The following is a 20,057-nucleotide window of genomic DNA, read 5'->3' as shown; positions in this document are numbered from 1 at the left end:
GCTGGCAGGGAGGGGGGAGCGAGGGGAAGGAGGGACGGGGTGGGCACAGGCGGCGAAGCCCCGCCCCGGGGGCCTATCCGGGCCGGCGGAAGGCAGCGGGGCGGGGCGAGAGCGACGGGCGTGTGGCCTCCTCATGTCCTGGTCCCGCACGCTCTCCGAGCCGCGTGTGCTGCTCGCACGCAGCCCCTCACACACGCAGACACAGACATCGCCTCGCACCCGCACTCCCTTATCCCCCTCCAACATACACTCCCCTCACGCCCCTTGCGCGGCAGACCCCCACGTACCGCGCCCTCTCGCACCCTTGCACTTCTCACGTGCGTTGTGTTGCTGCGCAGCCCGCACTGCTCAGTCACACAGCACAGCCGGGCCCTGGACTCACCCCCGCTGCACACGAACACGGCACAGGGCGATGAACACACCACGGCTTCTTGCACGAACAGGGATTTGCCCCCAACCCTACAGGTCCCCCGCCCTGCCCACCACTTAAGGGGTGGGTGGTCACACAGACACCTCATACACTCGTCACACAGGAATGCACACGTCAGAATGGACACAAATATGCAGAAATAAGGTATCGCAGACTTCCATGCCAACAAAGAATAAGTACAAAACACGTGTTTCATCCCTCTGATTCCAAAATGCAGAGGTTTTAAGTTGGTTGCAACTTCTTGGGCAAAGTGAGTGCATGGCATAAGGGCAGGGATGAACAGGGCAAACTAAACTGCACACAAAAACAGGGTGAGGGCTGCAATTCAACGCTACTCCTCCCATTCCCAAAAAGGTAACTTGGTTCATAACTGGAAAATTTCCTAAATATCTTCATGCCACCATAAGAACACTACCAGGCTTTTTTTTTTTTTTTTTTTTTTTTTTTTTTTTTTTTAATACAAATACTTTTTTTTTTTAATAAAGGAAAAAGGTTTCAAAAGGAAAATTTAAAAACATCAATAATGTGAACTCTTAAGAGGCGTAATGATAGAGACACTTATTGGATATACTACCTTAAAAAGTAAACTTAGCAAAACTAAACGTAACAAATAATGTAACAATTGTCATTTTCCCCAGGCTAAACCAAAATAACTCTTGAACTTTTTTTATCTTAACACATGGGCTTTTTTTTCTGTCTTGACTGATCATTATTCTGGTTTTTAAGTGTTCTATTCAGGAGTAAGTGTTGGTAGTCTAACACACCCAGTTGTCATCTCAAGGCCTCATGGATATCACATTACATGAAATGAGAAAACAGCTCTTGGGTCAAGATACAGTTGCAGCAGTCAGCAGGTCTGCAGTGTAAAGAAAATATCTCAAATGCTTTCAGCCCTAGGTGTGGAAATTGTCTTTATCAAGTGTCAATATTTTATTTCTCCATGTCTCCTAATGAGGTAGTCTTGGGTCAAGGGGTGCAGTTATCATGGCTCTTGTGATACCCTATGGTACTTTCTGCATCCTCATCAGTGACAAACGTTCCCCTCACTCCAAGTCAGTCTGAAACACGATTGCTCAAAATGGGAAGGAATGTGTGGGAAAGGTCTTATCTCCCTAAATGTTGGGGGTCCGAGGAAAAGCACTGAGGGGAGGGATTGGCCAGGGTGGCTCTGGGTTCTGTGCAGGTCTCAGCTGCGCCGAGGAGCGCTCTGGGATGTGGGAGAGCACTGCAGAGTGGGTCTGGGACAAGGACAGGGAATCTCCAGAAGGTCATATTTGACTCTAAATTCACTGGTTTTCTTTCAAGCTATTTACTTTTAACCTTTCATTTTCTTCTGAAAGTCACTACAGAATTTTCATTTATTTACTCATTTTGTGTCCAGTCGATCTCTTTTTTGAAATCATCAAATGGGTTTTTTCTGTTTGGGCAAGAGGCGGGAGACAAGACTTTCTTCTAAAAGATCCTGCGTAAATACCAATACACCCTGTTAGGAAAAATCACCATCACCAAAGCTACGCCCCCACCCTGTGGCTGAATGAGAAAGTTGTTAGTTTTAAACTTGGTAATTTGTTAACTCTCTCTCCTGTGTTTTCCTCAAAAATCTTGTCATAATTTCATTTCCATAGCACTTGCTGAGACAGGAGCCCATGGCAGCTAACATAAGTAGGATGTTACTGGAGCACTGCCTCCAGCGCTGGAGGGTGAGTGCCTTTTTGTAAACATGGTGTACAAACTATATTGCTTCAAAACACTCCTCTAGCTTTAGTGGCAGTATTGAAAGCATTACTGTGTAAGGATTTTTAAAAGGATGTTACTTGTGACTGGAAAAATTAAAATGTTAAGGAAAAAGGCTTCCATTAAAATTAAAGGCAGATTTTTCACTCTTTTTTAGAAAGTGTTTTCTTTTGGCTCTAGGAAAACTCATTTTGGCAAAGTCCAAATTATTGCAGACACACATAATCCTTACTTTTGAATGGATATTTTATTAGTTGCTAGCATGGATTTTTATTTTAAAGAAAAAGAATATGTAATTAGCCAGCAAGCTCTTTTATTATTGAAGGGCTACCATGTGTTAGCTGACTGAAACTCTAGCTGAAAATGTGTTCCTTCTAGCTTGTTTTCTTTTCACTTCATTTTAATTTTTTATATTTTTAAAAAGGAAGTAGCTTACAATTACTTTCAGTTTTGAAGAGAATTTTTACTGCCAATATGTGTTTTCAAGTGAGCACTTCAAAAGCAAAAAAGAAATGCTGCCACTTTGTAAAACGGTCAGGGAGTCAATTACGAGGAGTCTGACATCAATTACCATGAATTCAAGGTCTTTCGTGAAGATGTAATTAATTTATGAGTGCTTGTAAGTTGTTTGCAGCTGTTATATTTTTATGTTGTCTCTCCCAGCAGCAGCAAGGTGGCAAGGTCTCCACATGGTATCACAATACCAAAGAAAATAATCATCCATTATGTGTTTGTCTGCATACTGGCTGCATTCAGTCTTGTAGGAAAAAATGTTATTCACTCCTGGCCTGCTGAAGGCTCTAGGAAAGCCCCTGGAAAGCTGTGTGAGATGTGATTGGTACCCTCTTTGCTGTAGAAAAAAGATCTAGAAGTCCCACGTAATTGTAGAGTTTGTTGTTTTCTACTGCTATACCCTTTAGACTCTGCAAGAAAGACCTGATAGAATGCACACCTGCCTTTCTCCCACTTTTTTTCTTCTCCTTAACCACTGCTATTCCTTTCTAAAAAGTACTATCGGTTCATCAGGCTTCCCAAAACTACACTGTTCTGAACTTTGCTAAGTTAATAGCAAAGCTTATCTGCTAGCTTTAGGAAATTTTGAAGCAAATCCCTATTTCTGGCTTATAAGAGAACTGCCGCTCATGCATAGTTTTGAAGTGACTTGATGACTGAGGCAAATGTGGGCAGGCATTACATATTCTGCATGACCCTTTGTCTGTGAAGACAGTGTATATATGATTTATATATACATTTATTTGGGGTTTTGGTGCTAAAAAATCCCAGCTTCTCATGCTTTGATTTATGGAAATGTTTATATAGCTTTTCAGTAGAATTTAGCACACCACAATTTCACAGTTTATTGAAGCTCTCTGTGGTGAAAAGTACATGGACAATAAGAAGTGTTGGGTACAGTGTGCATCTGAGAGCGAAGGTATCTGAACTTTCCTCTCCTATGTTGATCTCCACTTGGTCTTTGTGTGCATCTTCTTACAGCTGTGTTAAAAGAGTCACTGAACTGCAGATCCCTGTGTGCTAGTATACCAGGGGACTTGTCTGCATCTCTTGGTGAAGATGGGTCTCAAACAGGCCACATAAGGCAAGATAACTTTAAGAGAAGCTTAAAGGTGGGCATGAGCTTTGCTGGAGCTGCATAGCAGCCAGTAAATGCTGCAGTAAGTCAGGCCAGCAGAGGATGATTGCTCCTATGAGCACTGGTTCCAGATTTGGTACACCATGTCCATGGGGCACCCTAAATTTACTGTTTCAGTTCAGCATTTACTAGTCTACAGCCCTTTTCCCTAAACAGTACAGAAATGCCCAAAGACTTACGGGAAATCAGTAGTTGAAATTTTGTTGAAATGTGGTTTCCAAAACAATTTTGGCACTCAAGCCCAGCATGTGACATACCTGGCTCAAGGCAGTTTAAGAATTTCCTGAGCTAGAGGTTGTATCTGGACCACTGTTTTTAATAGCCAACAATGGGCCTATTTCCCATTGAATTGTCCTTTGACACACATTTAAGTGTTTGGCTTTTCCAGGATCCTTTAGTAGTTTGTTCCACATGTAATGATTACTGTATGAAAAAAAAAAAATCTTGCTTTAGACCTGATAATTTCCTTGGTTGCATCTTAACTTCATTACCACAAAAAATAGAGCTTAGTCACTGTCTATGCTTTACTCACCATTTAAAGATTTTGCAGACCTTTAGTTTATTTCCTCTCAGTGCTCTCCACACCAACTTAAAATGCTCTAACCTGTTAGACTCTCCTCATATTGAAGCCATTTTGCATGGCTAACCATCTTTCTTTCACTTCCTTGTACTTATAGTAGCTCTACTATATCCTTTGAGAGACAGAAGTAAAAGGTTTGTGCAAGACATTAAAGTCTGTGTACCAGGGACCTGTTCAGGATGCAGTGATGGTCGGTGTGCTGCTTCCACAGAGGGTCTAAAATGCTGCTGAGTAGAGAATAAACCCTGACTCCACCACTTGTTTATTGAATGGCAACAGCTAATTTCAATTCCACAATATTGCACCTGTAGATATGCAGAGTAATTCTAGAAACTTCAATCAAAATAATGTAGTTAATAGGGATTTCCATGTGTGTAGTTAAAATCAGGTTCTGGCCTGTGTGCAGTGGACATGAATCACCTTTCACCTGCCCCTATATAATTCATTGCAGATAACTGATTTTGCTAAAGCCACTGCTGATTTATTCTGGCTAAGAATTAATCCCATTGATTTCTACAAATGATTAATCTTCAAGCAAGCTATATGGAGGTGGTTTGCAGTGAGCTTTGCAGAAATAATTTCTTACCTTCCCACTCTTCAGGAACCTAGACTGCTAGTGGAGTATTTGCATTTCCCTTTTCAACATCAGCCTAAAAATAGGTTTAAGATAAAGATGCTCAGGTAACTTGGCAGCAGAGTGACTTGGAACAAATAGAGGCTTAGAGTGAACATGGAGAACAAAGAAAAAGAATTTTCTTTTTCTAGGAAGGGTTGGATAGAATTCTCTGTGATTAGAGGATAATATAATACACACATTCAGTTAAAGTCTGAAAGCACTTAATTAGACACATGGTGTGTGGTAGAAGGACATAAGTATTGCGTCCATTTGAAAACAGGGAAACTGAGATGCATACATCTGAAGTGGCTGCCCAAGAATACTGTGAATATGTGCAAAACAGAGCCCACTCAAAGGGGCTCCCACGATGTCACATGAGTCTCCAGTCAGCAACTCAGATTTTACCTGTGGGGTTGTTAGGCCACCTGTGAGTGCGATGAGACAGCAGTGCCCAAGGCTCGTGTTTCTCCTTGGCATCCCCACTTATTTGATAACTCTAATGCCCTAGAGAAAGCTGAAGGTTAACACAGCTTCATGACAAAAAGGATTCGGGATTTGAGAAGAAAGGGGGAGATACCATAAACTGTATCATGGGACCTGCACACAAATTATTTTGTAAAATATTACATCACTGTCTGACTTGGCAGAGGGACAACACAATGTGAATGGTGGAGAGTTCCAGCCTTCCCATGAGGTCAGGGGAGATGGACAAAACGTTTTGAAAATATTCCTGGTATCAAACTCACTAATTAATTGGAAATGTAGCTTGTTTCCTTTTCATAGGTTTCAGTGAGATTTGTGTCAAATCCTAAATGCATATAATTGGGGAAGAAGTGTGTGTTATTTCATACATTCTGTAGTCAAGTCAAAATATTCAATTTTGGAAGACACTCTGGGAGAAGGCTGTATTTGCTATTACTCACTCCTCTGATAACTCTTTTCTTTCCACTATCTGATTCACTTCTTTTATCATATTTCTCCTCTTTTGCTCTTCCTCAATCATACCCACCTACTTAAAACTAATCACATACTAAAAAGTGCATAATTAGATTTTCATTATGCTCTTTCCTGACATAATTTTTGATTAAGTAATTGAGGGTTCTCATTGAGCTCTCAAACTGAGAGAAGATTTTTGGTTTAATTAATCAAATAGTCCTTCTTAATTCAGGGTATTTTTAAGCAGTTTTGTTTTTAAGTCAGATGCAGGAAGTGTTTCTATTATTCCTGACATAATACCATATGATCTGATCTTTACCCTGTAAAGCCAACAATGGAGAAACACTGCCTTGACAACAGGCTCAGGTCTATTTATCTAAAGAAAAGAAGATGCATCAAACTTCAATATGCTTGAAGTAGAAGGATTTTTTTTTGCAAATTCTTTTTTTCTTTTGCAAATTGGAAGTTTGTCAGATTTTGATTGAATAGTTGATTAATCCAGGGTTGTTCCAAATGATTTTTTTCCCATGTGAGACCATTTACAAGTTTGCAACTCCTTAAATTTTTTCTGACAAATTAACATTCTTACAAAATGTATTCTTTGGGGGGAGTACCAAAAAAGGCTGGTGGAAGCTTTGCAGATTGTATGCAGATAAGTATTTGCCCTGAGCTAACACAATCAAGCAAAGATTCACTTTCTGTATTTTGTTCTCTGTAAATACATGAAGTAAAAATAACATGAACAATAGTACTTGGGTTTGGGTTTTTTTTGTTATAAATTGCTTCTTCCTGACTGCATTTACATTATTTCTTCTGTCAGTACATCGAACAGGAAAAGCCACCTACCTCTGTGTCAGGATGACCAATGTATAGAAACTGTAATGAAGAAGTGGAGGCTGGAATTATGTAGCCGGTTCAAAACTCGTGGTGTTTTCACAGCTAGAGCCAGAAAGAATCTTCTGTGTGGAACAGAGAGTTGAAGATGAGAAAAAAATGTTTTATGGCACATAAGTACATGTGGAATACATGGCATCCATCCATCTGCTCTTCTTTACTCCAGTTCTATTCTCTGCTTTTCCCGATACACCTCAGTGGTTTTGAAAATGTAGATGATGATTTTGGGGGCAAGAAATTGGAACTAGCTCAGCAGTCTGCCGCCTGCTGCCTTTCAGGTGCAACTTGTGCTGAAGGGCTATGGTGAATTGTTCTCACACTTAAGATCAGACCATGCCTAAGGAACTGACTCAGCTGGGGCCCACTCTGTGCACTGCATGAGGAAAAGGAGCAAACATCACATAACGTGATGCTGCATCTCCTGCTTCTTTGACACTCGGTGTTCCAAATGCAGTTGTACAGAGATGTAATTTCTGGGATTTATTGTCTGCACCTGCAATTTTGGTCAGATTTTTTTTTTAAATTCTGGAGTATATGTGTAAGCTAACATACATTTGTGAGATAATATGTGAATTCTTCTCCACTAAATACTAAGAGTGATGGAAGCCTGCATTTGATAAACTAAAGATCTTTGCTAAGGATGTGCTGAACCAGTTTGATATCACATTAGCACAAAATAGAGAGCTTGGTCATAATACATAATTTTGCCATTTATAGGCTCCCTGTGCATCTTGTATCCAGGATAAAGCTCTCTCCATTGTAATTGTAGTGCACATATTTTATATCTATAAGGCTGAATTCATGTAACTGGGAAACTTAGTCCTGTGTGTAGCTTGGACTGTGTTTTTATTGTTGAACTTGAGTTAACTGAAGTGTGAGCTACCCTTTTTTCCCTTTCGACATTGCTGCATGTTTTCACCACTTCCTTTGTGACACTGTAGTGAACAGGATCAGGAACTGGTCAGCTGATCCAGCTCAAAATTAACTGGAAGGCAAACAAACAAAAGGTCCTTTTTCAGTCAGATTTGCTCCCTGACAGGCTCAGTGTGCAACCTCAAGACTACTGCTGGCATGAGAGGAAGTGTTCAGTCTTGTGGTAAGGGCAGAGCTGGGAAAAGGATGGGATTGCCTCCTCACCTGCAGATCAGTTTAAAGACCATTTGTGAAACTATAGCCTTGCACAACTGCCTGCATCAACACTGGATGCAGTCCTTGGAATTATAACCACTTGTACAAGGTCGGTGCATGGGCTGTGTGCTCATAGGGGGAGAAAGATGTTCTAGGAAATCATCACCAGCTCTAACAGAATACTAATTGACTACAGCAGTGCTGCTAGGGAAGGGGAATTGGACTTTTTTTTGCACTATTGTTATTTTCAAAACAGGCTTTTTTCTTTTTCTCTGGTTGATCTTGTGCAGAAACATTAAAAGTAAGTGTAGCAATAAAAATGCGACTAAACTGACAGCATCACTTGTGAAATCACAGAACACTTTCATTTGTATTACAGTGTAAATGCTGTACAAGCCTTAACAGGAAGCCATTGGTAACAGAGTTAGGATGAGGCCCACGTGCTTTGCCGTGGAAGATGGAACTGTAGGCTCAATGCTATGCTGAGGTTGCTTTTCAGGGGAAAAAGAAAAGATAATTTGAAGAGAATGTAGCTAACATGATAGAGAATGCTTTGTTTAAAAAAAACTACTTACCAAAGTCATAAGTATCTGTCTCTGGCCTGCATGACGTTTGGCTTTTATAGCTCATAGGGACACCCTAGTATGAGGTGACTATAAAGTGTGGAAGGTTAAGGCAAGGTTAAGCAGGATGTTCTTTCCCATTCTCAGGATGCTGATTTGAACTGGACTGTGCAGCCAGTTTTACAGCTTTACATCCATTGCTGACCGCCGTGATGCTTTATTACATCAATCATCCCAAGCGCTCAAATGGACCTCCACAATTCAGATTTTTCTGGGAGTCCTTGGAGACTTCTGACAGCAGCCCTGAACTCTGTCAGTCCCTGGGGAAGGTGGCAAAATGTCTTTTATGCTTGCTTTCTTTTTTTTTATGCTTGCACAAGGAGAGAAAACAGCTCTTTAGAAGTGTGCAAAGTCTTCTCTCAGAGTGGCTGATGCTCTGGACATGGCTTGCACTAGACCTATATTGTTATCGTTCGAGTACCAAAGTCCCCGCAGGATCCCATCTTCCCTCTAGAGGGGTAGAAGGCAGTGGTTTGTATGTGAAGTGTGGGCGTTGGCTGGATTTCTGTTTGGTATGCACCAGGGCAGCAAAGGACAGTTGTGTGAGTGCTCACACAAACAGGCCAGTTAGAGTCACTGACAATGCCCATATGCTTAAGGGTAGAAGGGAGTGGGTTAGTAAATCTGACTCTCCACATTTCACTGGGATGATCTCTGATATGGAAATTATTTTTCCATTCTACTGGCTGAACAAATTACAGAACCATTTCAGTTTCAAATTGAACATGCTGCCTAAGAACACCAGAGCAGGACAGTTAACAGGTTCTTTCCTCTGTGTCAGTTCAACATATTGCAACTCAATTTTCGTACCTTTGCTTTTTGTAACTTTCCTTAAAATAGTGGCTGGGACTTAAGTGATGAAGTACGGAGACAAGGGGAAGCTAGAGCACTAAAATAGTGGTTTTAGAAGGAAGGACAAAAGGTATAATGTAATGATGAGACACAGATGTTCAAGAAGATTGTGGAAAAGTTTCCATTGACAACAGCATAGAAAAATAATTTTGCACTTTATAAACTGAACTAATCTGGAGGGTAAGAGAAAGGATCAGTTTCATTGCCCCAATTTCTACATATACTCTTCAGTTTTGTCAATATGTTTCTTCTGATCCAGTAACATTTAGTCTCATAAAGCATTTGGGAAATACTGCAAGGACAAAGAAAATTAATCTTAAAATAAGAGTGACTGGATAGCTCACTGGACCTCTTGGGTTATGCATGTTAGTTCTGGTCCAATAGAAAGAAGATACAATAAGCAAAACCAAAACAAAACTGCTTTTGTCTTGATGAAGATTCCTCTAAAGAATATCTACCTGCAACTCAAGAATAAATGAGTTCAGTAATGAGCAGAGAGAGGAAGCCTTTCCTGCTGAGAGGAAGGGAAACAAGCCTCTAAATCTGAATCAAGGAGGCAAGGAACTGTCTTGAGCTGGCTTTGTGAAAGACATGAAGAGTTCTGCACATACATGAATAAGGTCTATACTGTATGGTAAAGCTAGGGACAGTTCTTGATGACACTCTGAGTTTCTTACACTAAATGATGAGACATAAAGATCAGATTAAAGGTCAGAGAGAAGGTAATTTATCAATTTAATTCCTCATAGAGCTACTCATAGCTCTCCTGACTGAAATCATCCTGATAGAAAGCAAAATCAGGGCTGATCCAAGGCATGTGTATCAGAGGTGGAGAGCAATCACTAAAATGCTGTGAATCTGCCAACATTGTTCAACTCCTTTCAGTTTAAGAAATTCTGACAGAGTTTTGTTATATTGCTGTATCTAGCCAGGGTCAACCCACTACAATTGGAAATCAGGATCTTCAGTAGCTTAGTATTCTGTTTCCTTTGTTTTTACCGAATACAAAGTTTCTGTCAGCAAAATCTGCCTCGTTATACTCTTACCTTGGTGAAAAGCAGAGTGCTGTGCAAAGCAGATTGTTCTGTGCGCAGATACAACATGAAAGAGTCAGTCCTGTGCCATTCAGATGCACACAACTCTAACTAGCACTTGCTTGTGTGGCAAGTAAGGTCTCATTATCACCTCTCAGACAGGAAATTTGGAAGTGAGTGATTATCCAGCCCTGGGTCTTCCACCTCTCCAGCATCTCAGGGTGTGGGAGCTACTCAATTGCATTTGCATCTTTCCAAACAATTACACTTCTCACTCTGCAGGCAAAAGCAGGAGCTGGCAAAAACATTTTTCCCAAATGCTCCCTCACTCTGGCTGCTATCTTTTAAAAATAAATAGACTTTTTGTTGTTTTCAAAGACATGTTGTTTCTAGTGTTTCTCTATATTTAGGTAATTGTACACTTTTCTGGCCTAGATATGGTTCTAAACACTGTAAAAGGAAAATAGTCTGAAATTTTCAAGCCTGAGTATGTTACGCTATTAAAATGACTGTGTTTAGGGCTGCTGCTCATCAGAAGCAAATGCTGCTATCAGTGAGAGCAGTGGCTGTTCAGTAATATGGGCCATGAAGGCAATCATATTTGAATATGTGAACACTTTGATTCAAAGTCTGATCTTCCGATTCTATTGCAGCTCTGGTTGTCTGAACACTGTTACATTCCTAACACATCCTCTTACGGTTACATATTATCTGTTATCATGACGAGGAATAGAGGCTGAATTTCAGCATCGAAGGCTCTGTGTCTGCTTCTGTCCAGCACGTAGTTTATTGCAATACTCTCATGTGAGTCTGGTACCACAGCTGATCTCAGGAATGGGCTCCTTCTGCCAGGGCAAGTGAAAAAAAAATCTCTAACTTGGTTTTGATTGAAAGGTGGGATTTTAACAAAACTATTCTGTGGGAGAAGTGTCTGCTTTCTTTCGACAGGCTGCTGATCTTTGAAATGTGAAAAAATGAAAACTGCAGATCTGGGGTAAAGCCAAAGTATGTTTCTCAGATTTTTTTATAAGAAAGTTCAAGTTCTCTTGTGAAAGAGAGAACTGCAAATCTGATCTGTCCTGATGGCTTTATAAGGAAAGAAGAATTTAATTTGTATTTGCTTAAAATTGTATAAATCTCATATATTCCAAACAGTGCTGTTGTCCTTTGTAAATTACTTCAAGGTAAAATATTGGGCTAAAAGGTAAAATCTCAGCAGTGAGCAGAAACTCTGCAGTCAGTTCTGAGAGCCAGCTGTGGGGGCTGGCAGCGATGCAGTGCTGGCTGCAGCAGCTGCCTGGTTGGTCTGGCCCAGCATGGGGGACAAACAGCTCCAGTGCCTCTCCTGCCAAGTGATTTTTCTTTTCATCTCATGACGCTGCACGGTGCTGTTTAGATATATTGTCAGTGTCCTTTTTTCACATTACAGAGCTTCTCTGGGCAGGAGTGCGAGCTCAGTGTGAGGCTGCTGGCAGTAAGTCGGTCAGAAGACACAGAAGGTCTAAGACTGGGATTTGAAGAAAATAGTGGGAATGAAAGGGAGAGCATTGTCTTTAAACATCATGGTGGACTGTCTTGCTAATATCACACAGATGCTTGCATAATTACCCACTTAATAGTTACCTCAATTATACTGCTAGCAGTGGGATAACGCTTTACTATGTGGATTTATTGATTTTAGGGCATGCAGTGTTGAACTGGAAAAAATTAGAGAGCTGAGATAGTGAATCAAATAAGGACCCCCCCTGGGAAATCCACTAGTAAGTACATTACTGGACAGCAGGGAAAGTGGCTGGAAGCCAGGCAGTTTATAGAATCAGTTCCGAAGGAAATTATTAAAAATGGACAGAAGAAGGGAAAATAAGTTCCGTGCTAATGCTGGACTGGGAACTAAGCTACTATAAAGACCAGTGCTAGTTTTCCAAGAATTTTCCTGTCCATTCTGCATCTATTTTTAAAGTGTGGTTTCCTTTGTAAAACAAACTATGTAGCAATATGCCAGTGGGAAAGTGCTGTAAGGTTAGTCCTGTCAGTCAGCAAGAGCACCTGGCCTCTGGGCAGAAATCCAGAGAAGCTTCTTGCCAAGGAAGTAGCTTGTACAAACTGTGAACTCTGTCCACCTGTTAGGCATTGTTTGCTCATGATTTATGTCTCGCACTACAGACGTATTTGCCACAATGAGCTATTTACAGCAGTTTAATAGTAATTCTTGTAATTGGCACTGAATCCACTGGCAAACACATGCATGCAGATACATGGATTTCTTCCCCCTTGGTCTGCCTTCTCTACTACTGGAAAGGCTTTCTTTGTATACCTCCAGCCAGGGGCACTCATCATGCAATTACGCTCTGCAGCACGGTGCTGCGTTCAGTAACAGCATTGGACTAGGCTTTGTTGCTTTTGAATTAACCAAATAAATCACGTTCTTCCCTCAGAAAATCAGCTGCTGTAATCTTAAAATACTTACAGGAAAAGACACATGAGATTGCGTCTTTTTTTGAATTACAGATTTTTAAAAGAACTCTTCTCTGCCTCTTTGGCTTTTTCTTTCTTGAATCCTCAAGCAGTCTTTGATGCAGTGAGCTCATCAGTTTGATACAAATGGTTCAAGTATCAAATCGCACTTACCAAAGGAATGTGCTTGTATTTAAAAAATACTCATATTTCTATGAAAGTGGAAAAGAGAGAAAGCAACCAAGAGGAAGAGGGCTGTGTTTCAGGAACACAGGGTTGTGGGTGGGAGTTCCTCCCACATGATCCCTGTTGCTCACATGCACAGTGGCAGACCTATAATAGCCCAGACAAGGGAGAGACAAGTCAATAACTTGTCAGAAAAGCATATAAATGGCAGCAATTCTTTGTCACAGATGCCAGCCTAGGCAGTAAATCATTACAGGGGCAAATGCCTTGCTATGGCATAAATACCAGTATTCCTGAGTTACTTTTGTCATGGCTGAGGAAAGCCTCAGCTGGAGAGCCCTCCTCTCCCCCAGTGTTTAAAAATGCTGGTAATGATGAAAGGGTTTAATCTGCATCTGGGCCCCGCTACAGATCACATTTCAGTTTCTTGGATTTCCTACTTTATTGCTTATTCTGTGAGAATAAGCTAGAGATCCTTACCAGGTAGGCTGTTGTGGTGAGTAAACAGCCCAGGAAGTTTGCTTAAACATTTATCAGTAATACAAAAACAAACTGGTGAGCAAATGGAGCAGACTGAGGAGGTAAGTAAAAGGAACAGGTCCCATAAATCCCCTGTGTGCAACACATAGGATCCATTACACTCTCCTGAGGAAAGGCCAAAGAATTTGCCAGGGACAAAACAATACGTAAAAATTTTTATGCCTGTCTCTAGAAAAGAAATTTGCAAATTCATTCCAGATGCCTAAATTTTGTATATAGTGATATTTCGAAATGAAGAGTGGCATATATTGTATTTTCAGATTATACTGATTGTGTAAAACTATTTCCTACGAGATTGGCATTTGGCATGGATGACTGTCCATCTCTTTTGGTTTAAAATAATGACGACGGTCGTGCCATGCGTAATGGGAATTGCTAAAAAGATATGAGTTCCCAAACCACTTACGTTCTGCTGAAACTTGAGCTTGCCTATAACCAAACCTCACCTATGAGAGTGTGCCATCCACCAGCTCTGTGTTCTTCATCTGCCACTGACAATCAGAGAGCTCACTGTAACTGAGGCCTAGTATTGACTCTTGGCTCTTTGAAATCCAAACCATAACCTCAGTGTAGCCCTACACCTAGGAATTCAGATACTAATCTATGATTTGAAAAACAGGGGGTTTGCCTGATAGACAAATTTTTTAAAATCTCCATTAAACCATTTGTTCAATCTGTTTTCTAAAAACTAGCCTGTATCCATTTGCTTCTCCCCTGAGAACTAATCCTGTCCCACAATAAGAACCCTAAAATCAGAACTGATAATTTGGCTGACAATACATGAAAAGCTCTGCTGCTTAATTAGTTCTGCAATGCTGCTGACAGTAATTACAGCCTCCTTTTGTGTCAATAACTAAGTCAGCAACCCTCAAAAAAGATCCAGGGCTGTATTTGTCTTTTAGTTATGTCATTTCTGCATCACTGTAATTTCAGTGATAACAGTAGAATTACCCTTCTACAGGAGTGTAAGTGAAAGGAGAATCACATGTCCAGACATGTACATTGGGGGGGGGTTGGGTTTGCAGGCACATTTCTGACTGGGAGCATTTTTAAAAAATCTGTATCTAAAAATACAAGCACTGGTAAATTTTCCCTGGGATGTAATACTAAACTATTGCTTTGCACAGGTGTTTGGAGCCTTTGTTAATGGTTTTGGGGACAAAAATTGCAGTTCTTCACAGATCGACACTAAAGGTTCATTAATGACATTTTAAAGCGTTAGTCCTGCTGTTCAAAAAAAAGGAAGCAAAACTGCAACCTAGAGAATCGAATGTGCTCCTGTGTTCTCTGTTAGATGTGGCCGTCTGAATTTGAAGGAGACTTCTGTGGAACTTCATGGAAGAGACAGCTGTGTGCAGTGATGGTTAATAGACTGAGGAGGGTATCAATAGAGTAAATACAGATTATTGCTACAGATTGTGCTGGAGTCCAGAACTGGATTTCGGGGGTAAGGTGCTTTACCACCTAGGCAGAAGGTAGAGGGAGAAGATACAATTAGGTATAAGGTTATTAAAGGAGGGTTAATTTCTGTGACTGGAAATTTAATTTTTAGTGAGTCCTTTTTAATATACGGCTTTGGCTCTTTCACATGTGTTCTCTCTCCATGCCTCGTTACAGGACTGTGTGAGAGTTAACAGGGATAATGCGAATGGGCAGCTACTTAGATTAGAAGCATTACAAACCCGAGTATTCCACCAACGTGACCCCCCCTTCTGCAAAGCACAGCTTCGCTCCCGCACGGAGGGCGGTGCCCCCGGCCCCGCCCCGCCCTCCGGCCCCGCCCCGCCCTCCGGCCCCGCCCCGCCCTCCGGCCCCGCCCCGCCCTCCGGCCCCGCCCCGCCCTCCGGCCCCGCCCCGCCCTCCGGCCCCGCCCCGCCCTCCGGCCCCGCCCCGCCCTCCGGCCCCGCCCCGCCCTCCGGCCCCGCCCCGCCCTCCGGCCCCGCCCCGCCCTCCGGCCCCGCCCCGCCCTCCGGCCCCGCCCCCACTCCGCTCCTCGCCCCGCCCCGGCACGCGCGGCCCCGGGGGGGGTGGGCCTGGGCTGGCCCGAGTCACGTGACGGAGCCAACATGGCGGCGCCGTGGCGGCAGCGCGGCCGCTGAGGGAGGTGCGTCCCTTCCGGGTGGTGCCGCGGGCCCCGAGTGCCCGCCCGGCTCTCGCTCCCGCCCCCGCCCCGCTCCTGTCCCCTGCCCCGCTCCTGTCCCCTGCCCCGCTCCCGTCCCCTGCCCCGCTCCCGGCCTCATCATGCAGCCACCGGCTCGGGAGCAGGACGCCCGCACTAAGAGCATGTTCGTGTCTCGGGCCCTGGAGAAGATCCTGGCGGAGAAGGAGGCGAAGCGGCCCCCGCACGGGCAGCTGCGGAGAGCCTGCCAGGTGGCGCTGGGTGAGTCGGCCCGGTCCGGCCCGTCCCGCACAGGGCACAGGGGGCGCGGCGGTGGAAGGGGCCCAGCCCCCCGGGACACGTCCCCTCTGCCTCGCGTCCCGGCAGGGTGCGGGAGAGCCCCGCGCCCCCAGCTGCTCTCGGGACTTTGGAGCGGAGGGAACGTTCTTCCTCCAGTACAGGACGTGCAAATACGAGGGGAAAACCCCCAAATATCTGTTTTATTAACTTCTGATCTCGGTATGAAACAGGAGGAATTTGGACTTGCCACTTCGGTTTTCAGAAAATTAATTGCTGCTTTTAGACTAGGAAACAAGACTTTTTTAAGGCCCTCGATTTACGGAGTCCCAGAGCTTCTCGGGATGATAAATCTGACCTCGAATCTCCAAGTCGTGGTCGGACTAGCTGAGGACTGTTAGCAGTGTGGCCAAGTACATGTAATGTCTGTGATGTTTTCAGACCTGAAAGCGTTTTTTGTGAAATTGGTGGACTGGTTCTGAAATCTGCAAGTACAAGCTTATGTAAAGGTCTTTGTGTTAAGAGTTCTGACAACATATGGTGTGTCACAAAGAGGGTAAAGATAAACTGGGTAGAACAGTAGAGCTCTGCAGCTGGAGTTCTCTGTGGCCCTTTCTTAATTTGCAAAAGTGACATCTCTCTTTCAGTTTTGGTTGCTTCCCATCGATATTTTCCTTTGAATTGGGAACATTTAGTGTATCTAGGATAGAAGAAAAGACAGGCTGAGTGTGTAAGGACGCTGGACAGGTGCAAGTTCTGTCCCAGGCAGAGTGAGAGCAAGCTTAAAGAAATGCTGTCCTTTTTATCTTCCTCCCTGCAATATTTGCTGCCAGGAGATCTGTAGGAGCTACCAGTAGTAACAGTATATCCAGAGAAAGATAAGCAGATAGGAGGGTATTTTAATTTTTATTTAAAGTTGGCATTGTGAGCAAGAGAATAACAGATGTGCCCCAGCAGTTAGAGACTGCTTTTCCTAATGAATTCCTTTTCCTGGTCTCTTCCCCAACTGCCCCCACATGCACCAAACCCATTTACAGGACTGAGAACCTGTTTTGCTGCTATGTAAATATATTTAGAGGTTGAGAAAGGGAACTTCCTTGTAAGATGCCTAGTGAAGGTCTATGTTTGCTAATGCATCGCAGATGATGATTTTGGGAGGAGTGTTGTGCAGTAGCCACCCGTTGTCACCTGCCATTTGGACTATGACTATTCCATGCATGTTTTGAGGTACAGTATGTTTGAGGGGACCTGATGGTTGTGATGGTGGACGTTTTTTCCCTCATCTTGCCTTGAAAAAGAGTCCGTGGGCTTTCCTGGACTAAAGCAGAAGTCAGCATAAAGAGATAACCTTCTGTTGACCCAACTGTTAGGGGCCTGGATGACTGTATGAGAGGATCTCTGTTACATTCGGTGAATATTATTTGAGCATTGTAGGTTGCCAACAGGAATGCAGTTTCTTTTATTCTATTTTGGTTAAGCCTTTTTTTTTTTTTTTTTTTTTTTTTACTCAAGTGAAAAAAACAGTTTTATTTCCATATACTTAATTTTAGTTAAGCTTATACTTTATATTAACTATGACAGTTCCAAAAGTGTCAACTTAATTTTCAAGCTCTGTGCAATAGTATATATGTGAGGAAATGAGGGAAGAATGTTGCTGGCAGTCTGAAGAATTCAGGCCAAACTTCATAACCTACACAAACTGTCATGGATGAAAGAAGCTTCAATATTGTGAATAATAATAAAAAGTCCAGTTAACACTGAGTAAAAATAATTCAGTTTGAAAGAAATGTAGTTACTTTATGAAAATGGTCATTGTGTCATATGTTGCTGCTGCACTTTTCTCCAAGTCATACTTTGAACAATCCATTTCTACCTCTTCCTAAATCCCTTTTGCTGTGCAGTCTTCTCTATGCAATGGTGTTTTTATTGGAGCCTTGAAGCATTGCACCAGTTATAAACCAGGCAATGCAGGCACAGAGCATGTGTGCATGGTATCTGCTCCTGGGACAAGGGAAGTCTCAGATGAATTTTTTTTTTTCCAAATAGAGAGAAACTAGTGTATTCTACAGCTGCCTAATAAAAATGAACCTGTTTTTATGGCTTCTGCTGTGGTGTTACTGCAGTAGTGTTTCTCTTACTTACCTATGCTTTACATTTGTTGTTTGGTGAGAGAGAAAGAAGTTTCTAACTGTGGGAATGATGCTCTTGTTTTCTTTTGTGAGTTCTGTATAAGTTTGTACATGTAACTCCTGTGAATTTAAGTAAATCACTACTGAATGTTGCTGTCTCTCTTGTGTAGGAAATATGGTATTCTTTCATTCTAATTTTAATCTGCTTTAATTGTTCTAAATTGAAACTCTTCTTACCCTTTTTTCCCTGTAATTCAGTCCTTTCACTGGACTAATACTGATCAGTTTTAGACTGCAAAATACACATGACATTATAGAAATCAGAAGTAACATAGGCTCAAGTAGGACATAAACACAAGAAATATGTAAGAAAAGGAACAAAACCAGTTTGCAATGGTGTTTTTTGAGGTTTTGGGTTTTTTTTCTTCTTTCCACCCCCTCCTTTGAAATATGCAGTGTTAATGTTAAGTAAGAAGAGTTTGAATACATTCCTTCATTCAGTCTCTTGCTTCATCAGTAGGTGTAACGGTTGTCTCCTGTCTCCTGTACTTGTAGTGCCAGTAAACCCCAGGAGAGATTGGGAGAAATGGAGAGTTTTAAACAGAGAAGCTGTTCTGCTCTGCTTAAGAAGACTGTTTTAAAGAAAATTTGTTTTCAACAGACCATTGTATTGTATAAAAATAGTTGTTAATAAGCATTTACATGGAGCTCCAGGTACACATGATTCTTAGTAAATCTACTGAAATTATCCTGAAAAATTTGCAGTGGAACACTGATCGTCTGTATCACAGCAGTTCATATTAGACTAAAGCTGATTGTGCACCTCGGTCTCTCACATAAACTATTACTCCTGCCCTGCTGTGGCTATTTTTAATGACATACTGTGCAGCCAACCTGGCTTTCTTTGGTTGCCTGGGCAGCTCCACATACATATCTTTGAGCTTTGTAAACAACAGGATTTGTTTAGTTAGCTTGTTAACAAGTTAAAATCTTTTCAACCGTGCCTTCACTTAGGAATCTGGTTGTGTGTTTAAGAAGTCTCTGTGTATAAATGACAAATGTCCAAAATAAGTTGTGTTTCCTAATTTGGCCTCTTGGCCAGTGTGTTCAGAGAATGCTGGGGCAAAGACGAGACTCTGGCTTCCCCAGGCAGCCTTTTCTGAAGGGCTCTGTAGGACAGATGTGATCAATACCTGCGGGGTGTTGGGCTTTGGATGAGGTCGAAGGCAGGTTGGAGTTGGGCAATGCGGTCGGCTTTACTGGGCTGGGGGAGGGAAGCTTTGGCTGCTCCTCCATGTGTTTGTGTTGGCATTACTGCCTGCTGCTCAGACGGGCTATGGAAGGGCATGGCCTGTGTCCTTGTGCCAGCACAAGCCATTTTCTGCACAGGAGCTTGCTTGCTGCCACTGACACAAACCTGACTCTACGGCCACAGAGCAGACATCGAATTGCAGGCAGACAACAAATGTCCTCTCTTTTAATGTGTAATTTTCAGTACAAGTGAACTGAACCCATCCATCTGCTATAGAAAGGCAGCTACTCAGTGTGAGTTTGCATCCTGCTTTTATGGCCAGAAGCTCTGGAAGAAATTGCTGCAAGGCCATTCGTGTTCCAGTTCTGTTGCTTGCTAGGAATGCTGCAGGACTTTCATTGGGTGGGCAGCACAGGGGTTGAAGATGTTTCTGACTGAAGGAGATGCCATGAGAGTGACAGGGAGCTCTGGTACCTAAAGCACCAACTGAGGGATCAGCACTGTGCTGGGGTGACCAGATGTTGACCAAAATTCAGACAGTGTTCTGTAGCTATGGAAGGGAGTTGAGCTGTGCCCCTTACTCCTGTGACTGGAGAAAAACAGTACCAGTGGCAGGCGATTTC

At 42.5% G+C, this 20,057-nt stretch overlaps 1 protein-coding gene across 1 annotated transcript in view; it reads left to right on the top strand.

Moving 5' to 3' along the window:
* Positions 1–15,724: 15,724 nt before the first annotated feature.
* ARFGEF2 (ARF guanine nucleotide exchange factor 2) overlaps positions 15,725–20,057 on the top strand; it is a 35,696-nt gene continuing 31,363 nt past the window's right edge. The window contains exon 1 of the mRNA XM_069034604.1: positions 15,725–16,038. Coding sequence (XP_068890705.1) covers positions 15,900–16,038 — 139 coding nt within the window. The 5' untranslated portion in view covers positions 15,725–15,899. The remainder of the gene's footprint in view (positions 16,039–20,057) is intronic.

This window comes from Aphelocoma coerulescens, chromosome 20 (genome assembly GCF_041296385.1).
Source record: "Aphelocoma coerulescens isolate FSJ_1873_10779 chromosome 20, UR_Acoe_1.0, whole genome shotgun sequence".
Classification (NCBI taxonomy): domain Eukaryota; kingdom Metazoa; phylum Chordata; class Aves; order Passeriformes; family Corvidae; genus Aphelocoma; species Aphelocoma coerulescens.
This window is presented reverse-complemented; position numbering and strand designations above follow the sequence as displayed.